Here is a 7,150-nt window from a genome sequence, read left to right on the forward strand (position 1 = left end):
CGAAAGAGTAGAATGTAAGTAGTAGTTAAGTTAGACTAAGGATGGAATTGTAAATATATGTACAGGGAGCGGAGGCCCTCAAACCCGTAAAAGGGAGAGATTAAATACATACATCTAACATTATGTTCATTAATTATTAAAATGATACAAAGACTTACCTTTACAATTTTTTTCTTTTTTTATAATCGTGAGATATTCCTTCATAAAATAAATTTTGTTGGATTTATTTTACAATTATTTACAATCAATTTTAATTACAATTTTTTTACAATTTCAATAAAATTGAAAAAGCTAAATTTTGCAATGTTGAGATAAGTATTTTAAGGCATTAGAGATTTTGTAAAGATTTCATATACAATAAAATAAGTATTATCAGTTTGTTTATAAATTTAGATGTAAATAATTATTATACAATTTTTAAGAAAATTTTTAAAAAAATTTCGAATACATTCGCTATGTCAGAAAAGATCCTAGGAGATTTTTGAGACATTTTATTTTTATTGTAAAAGATTCTAAAAAATATTAGGAAAATTTCTTATCCATTTAAAGCGTTTTGAATTCTTCAGGATATTGGTAACTCTCTCGAGTTTTTATCAAAAATTTAAAAAATCGTTCAAAATGTAGAAAAAAATTTCCTTATAATCTTTTAAAATTTCCCAAGCATTTTATGAAACTATGTTTATTCTCCTGGAACCTTTTGAAATTCTTTTAAAATTCCTAAAGTTTATCTTGCGTTTCTAAAACACTTCTAAAGTTTAAATTTTTTTGAATCTGATCAAGTCTACTAAATACTTCCTCAATTCACTTGATTATGTAATTTTTGTTAACTTTTTAATTCAAATTTTTCCTGATTTTCTTTTAATTCTGTAAAATTAATAAAAAAACCTTTTAAGTTTTTCAGATGTTTTGAGAATATTTGAAATCTTTTGCAATGTTTTGAAATGTTTAAAAATAATGTTTTTATATTGATTGTTGGAAATAAAAAATTATGTTAATTATTCCTTTAAAAATGTTTACAAGTCTTAATTATTTTCGAATCGTTTCTAAATTTTTGAATATCTCTTAAACTTACTCAAATTTGAAAGAATTATATTCCTTAATTTTTCTAAAGTTAAGTAACATAGAAAAATTATAAAATTTTGCTTCAAAATATTTTACGTACTTTTTAGACATTTTAGGAAATAATGAAAAATGTTTTGTAATCTTTTGTTAAGTGTATTTAAATATTACAATTTTTAATGTTTCCAAATTTTTAGAAATAATTCAACAAATTTTATTTGTAATTAAAATAAACTTTTTTTAAATCGTATTCAACTTATTCCAAGTTATTTTTTTGAATTTTAAAAATTGATGTAATTACTTATTCTAATTGGAAATAATTGAACCACTTGCGATTAAAAACGGGGATTCTTCTTGAGAAGACAAGTGCTGAAATTAATTTTTTTTTAAATATCATTCGAATTTAAATTTTAAAGACTGATAATTATACACAATTTCCAGGCGCATCTTTCTTATTCTTCTGCAAAAATTTGTAGTTTTTTTTCAGTTTTTTAAATCAGATTATTCTACGTTTCAAAAACTCCACTGAAGTTTAAATTCTTTGTAAATCTCATCAATTCTATTCAATATTTATTGAATTTATTCGATTATTTACATTTTTTAAATTTGCAATGTTATCGAATAAAAAAATTTTGATTTTAAAACCTTCTACACTCTTTTTCAAAATTTTAGGAAATTGTTGTGTTTGAAAATCTTCTTTAATTTTCTTTTAAAGCACATTTTTCAAAATAAAAAATTATTTTAATTATTTCTAGGAACCTAAAATAATTTCGTTTATTCTTGTGAAAACTTACAAAAATCTTTACAAGTTTTAATTATATTTGCATCCTTTGAAAATTTCTGAATATCTCTTAAACCTACACAAATTTGAAAGTAGATTTTTAAACCAACATATAATAAAAAAATTGTGCAACAAAATTGCACAAGAAGGCCTAAAAAGAATCATGTTCCTTAATTCAAGATGTGAAAAAATTTACTCATAATCTTTTAAATTTTTCCCAGGAATTTTAAGAAAAATAGTTTTACAGCCTTAAAATCTTTCGGAATTCCTATAAAGTTTCTAAAGTTTATGTTTGAATTCTTTAAAAATCTAAGCTTCTAACAGAATTTAAGTTTAAAATTCGATTTCAATATTTTCGATTTTTCTTAATATTTATTGAATTTATTCCCTTTTGATCTATTTATTATAATCTTACCAAATTGACACATTTTGCTTTAAAATCTTCTACACTCTTCTTTTAAATTTTAGGAAATCCTTTCACATGTTAAAAAACCTTTTTTTAATATTCTCATAAAGTACATTTTTAAAATAAAAAGTCATTAAAAATTTTTCTACAAATCTTGAAAAGGTACTGTTTCTAATCTTGTCGGACCTTGTAAGCTTTCTCAATTTTTCAGAATAAAAAATTATATTAATTATTCGTAGAAACCTAAAAGAATTTTTTTCATTTTCGTGAATCCTTAAAAAATTCTTTAAAAAATCTTTACAAATTTTAATTATTTTCTAATCGTTTCAAAATTCCCGAATATCTCTTAAACTTACGCAAATTTGAAAGCACATTTTTTAAACCAAAATAATTTTTTTTAAAGTGCAATACAATTGCGCAAGAAGGCTTGATAAGAATTAATTTCCTTATTTTTTTCAAAAATTATAGAACATAGCAAAATTGCCTGAATTTTCATTCTTTTGACACCCTGCGAAATTCAGTTTACTTAAAAACTCCTCCAAATAGCCAGTTAGCCACCGAAAACGAATCGTGAAGTCGGGGGGGGGGGGGGGGGGGGGGGGGGGGGGGGGGGGGGCTCGGGCTCGTGTGTTTTCGGCTCTACAGGAGGCTGGCCTACGCAACATTTAGCAGAGCTGACTCACCGACACGCTACGTTTGAATGTGTCGCTCCCAGATGGGAGAGTGGTGGGGGCCGAAAAATCCCACGTTCTGGAGACACTGGGCAGGCAAGCTAGCAGCTAGACGGCTAGAGGGAAGAATATTGATGGTAAAGGGTATAGGAGGGAGGAACGAAGGGAGTACAGGAGTGGTGGGGGGACATTGCTACTAAATATCTCGTTATGGTAACTATTTGAAATAACACGATGGATCGGTAAAATCTACTAGACTGCTTGCAAAACATTGAGTAGGGGTAACGAAACTTCTGCCTTAAATTAACTAGATGCGCGTAACTAGATTCATCTAGTTGGCCCAACTAGACCTTCTTCTCCGTGTGTTTATATTCAAGTTTAAGAGTGCTTGATTAGTTTAATAAAATAATCTCCCGCGGTTTTTTTTGTTAGAAAATCTCGATTTCCTTACTTAAATCTTTAAGGGAGTTTAAAATGCTTTCCGCACTTGTTTTGGTGTCATTTCCAATATCGATAGTTTATTCAAAAAACCTCCCGTAGTTTTGGTGTTTAGAAAATCTCGATTTCCTTGCGTTAATGTTTATGGGATATTGAAACAACTCCCGAGCATTATTGTCTACGCGAAATCGAAAATATGTCAAGTTTATGAGCACAAAACTTTGTTATCAGTTGGTCTGATCTACAAATTTGAGGCATGTAGCCAAATTTAAAAACATGTTTTTTTAGAAGGATACCATTTTAATAATAGATGCATTTTTCATCAAATAGCATGTAAAAGTTAGTAGCTTGGCAATAGTTTAAGTGAACATTTTCTATTTTCCAATGACTTTCTTTCGAATTATTGATCTGCAGGTTCGAAATCCTAAAAAAATTATGATTAGAAATTTTTTCTTAAAGGCATTTTCTGTACATTTTGTGCGGGGTATTTAAAGAAATTCTTTATATTAAAAAAAAGACAAAAACATTCCTTAGTGCCTTTTATTTAGTTTTCCAAAATTTCGGAAAACGATACATGACTTTAATACAAAAATATTGCTCTGTTCGTCAATTTAGGAACTACCTTTAAGAAAAACTCGCTCCGTTTGCTGGGAAAACTTATAATTAATTATCTAAACTGTTGATATAAAAATAGGTAAAAGGGGTTTCAAATGAGAGGCATCAGTAGTTGATGCGTGGGACTAAATTAAATAGTATTATCGTTTGATTCCTAAGCATATCAAGCGATCGGGATGAGATGAGAAAGAACAGAATCAGTATTATATAAACGAGTCCCGTTGAAGCTAATTTACACTTCACCTTCACGTCGAATGCAACGATATACAAACCTTGCAACCAACTAATTTTATTCACTGAGAAACTTCATCAAATCTGAATTTTATTGTTTAGCAAAGAGGAATTGCATAATGTGTCTACTGTCTACTTGGCAAGAGTTACAAAAGAGACGCATAGGAAAGCTTTTACGGAAGCTCCTTCCCAAGTTAATTTATGCTGAATTTATACAGAATATACAAATTACTTGAAGAGGAAAGAGAAGATGGTTTATCGCAAAGACGAGAAAATGGGCTGAGAGTGAAGAGCAATCTGCAATTCATGACAAGTTGAATCATTATTTTGTCAACTACTCCTATTTCTGTTATTTGAAAACATCAATAAATAAAGAAGACAACATATTAGTAGCTCAACACCTTTTAAATATTAGAGTCACTAATACAAAAATAATTTTTCTTTTTCAGGTCCACTCCAACCAAAGAACGAAAACCTAAGACAGCGAAAAGAAACTTTCGCTTCGAAATTAAACCAAAGATAATTCAAAGAAAAGACTTAGGAAAAATTAAAAAAATAAGTGAAAGGACGAATAATGTCTTTGTAATCAACGATGACCAAAAAACTCCGTGCCGAAAATTTCAAGAACGAAGATCAATTTCAATTCGTACCAAAGACTTTTTTGAACAAAGGACCTTGAAAAAAATAAAAGTGCAGCGGGGAAAGAAGAATAATAAAACGCGAGTACCTGATTTTGGGACATTGTCTGAAAAAAAACGAGAAAGTCGCCATTATGAAGAGAGGGGTGTTGGCACCGGGAAACTGATTGGAAAAAGGGGGCAGGTCTTGGTGAACATCGGGCATAAAGGCCCGTGTGATGGTCTCGGGGTGGTGCCCGTGCGTGCCTTTAAGGCGCCGGGAGTCGCCGCCCCCGCAACAAGCTAATAATCGGAACAGTTCTCGGTGTGGGCCGTTCTCCATCAGCGCTGCGACGGATCGGGCCGAAATGGTCCAGATGTTCTACTATGAGAACCGCGGCAAATGCTGCAAAAAATTGCTGCGGTACAACGGATATCCCAACAAGGTAAGAAATCAAACTTGGTTCTTAAAAGAAGTTGAAATTTCACACAACTCGAGGTTTCAGAACGCCATTCACTACGTAAGACTTATAAAAGTGGCGTGTTTTTACTTTCATGGTGAGAAATGCTGAACATTGGTTTATCTGGGGGCGCTTGGATGTTCTATTACCATTTGCCATAATTTTATTTCTTCTGAATTACTGTTTTTCTTCATTTAAATTTGAATGTCTTATTATTTGCCATAATTTCCATTTGTCATAATTTTCATGAAACTGAAACCTTTTAATTTTTCTGAATGACTAATTATTATTATTTCGAATGTAGATTTATTTTTCCGAAATTTCATATGCTATAATTTCTATTTGTCATCATTTATCACATTACATAATTTCTATTTACACGATTGACCATGTGGCATAAATGATTTTTTTCTGAATTACTTGGCATTAATGTTGTTTTTCCTAATTACCATTTATTCTAATTTGTATTTTCCCGAATTGCTATTTTGCATATTTTTTATTTTTTCAAAAAGCCATTTCTCGTAACTTTGTTTTGTCTGAAGATCCTGAAACAAATCTGCGATAAATCTGCGAAATGGAAATAAAAAACTGTTTTTTGTGTAAGTTTCATATCATGCTCTTATTTTTATTCCTGAGGTGCTTTAAATTAAATGAAAGTTCTTTTACATACAAATTCAGTAAAGTGGAGTTTATGAGAAAGGGCGATTCTTGTAAATTAATTTCAGGTGGTATGCCTATAAGGAATAATAATTAATATGAACACAAATTCGAGCAAACGATAATTCATAAAAATTATTGCAAATTTGATGCAAAATTGTATTTAGAAAAAAATTAAGAATTTGGAAAAATAGTATGTAATTTGGCAAAATTAAAATTTTGGTGTATGTTAATTATGGGAAATGTTAATTAGGGAAAATGTTAAATCAGACACAGAATTTGCCATACTATTAATTCGGTTAAATGAACATTAGGTCAATCGCACTTTAGAAAAATATAAATCAGAGCGAACAGTTATGTGGTGACATTAATTTCGGTAAAATAGACATTACGAAAAGCATAATTTATGAAATATTTATGTGCCTTAGTGAACTATTTTCTTTGGTTGAAAAATTAATATGTCCAATTTAAAATTCATATTCAATATCATTTGGGGCTGACGTTTTATTACTTATTTTTCTACTGGCTTGTAATATTCTTGACGAAATTGACGTCAATTTCGCCTGGAAAAAATATCAAAAACTCGTATGTTCCGTCGAATAATTCACCTATGGGTAATATCGAAGATGGTCCCTTTATGATTACCTTCCAGCCAATAACTTGGCGAATTTCATACGAAATTGGATGCGACGTCAGCGTGCTCTTGATAAGCGAAGCTTAGTAGTTGAGGCCGCCTAGGATTCTTTAAGTTCTTCGAGAACTCTTCCAAGAATCTCAAAAATTCAAATTACGTCTCATAAGCTATCCATTTGATGAAAATTCGATAAATACCACCATTATAAATGAAAACAAATATTAATTAAAAATAGCATTAACAAACATTTCGCATCGAACCTATTTTTATATTCCTTGGGTAAATGTAAATCAAGTTTTAGTCGTCTAGTAAATAAAGTTTCATTTTCAAAATGCTTTTTTTTTGCTAAATAATTTTTATAGGGTTCTAATCTCGGTTTCTCTAAAGCTCAAACTTTCGCGAAAGCTCGAAAATTCCCTCATACACCAGAATTCGAGACGGCTCATCAGACTTAACGAGGTATCGCGTTATGAATATTGTAGGTGTAGATAAGATAGCTTTGTCTTCTGTCCTTATGACGCAATCCACAAATGATCGCGGCTTTGCGGCACACAACGAGTTTCGCATATGGCACATATGT

At 30.1% G+C, this 7,150-nt stretch overlaps 1 protein-coding gene across 1 annotated transcript in view; it reads left to right on the top strand.

The window, feature by feature from the left end:
• The window catches only part of LOC117179872, a 247,333-nt gene that overhangs the window by 18,740 nt on the left and 221,443 nt on the right, over positions 1-7,150 (top strand). The window contains exon 2 of the mRNA XM_033372043.1: positions 4,651-5,264. Coding sequence (XP_033227934.1) covers positions 5,058-5,264 — 207 coding nt within the window. The 5' untranslated portion in view covers positions 4,651-5,057. The remainder of the gene's footprint in view (positions 1-4,650; positions 5,265-7,150) is intronic.

The sequence above is a fragment of the Belonocnema kinseyi genome, chromosome 9, assembly GCF_010883055.1.
Source record: "Belonocnema kinseyi isolate 2016_QV_RU_SX_M_011 chromosome 9, B_treatae_v1, whole genome shotgun sequence".
NCBI lineage: Eukaryota > Metazoa > Arthropoda > Insecta > Hymenoptera > Cynipidae > Belonocnema > Belonocnema kinseyi.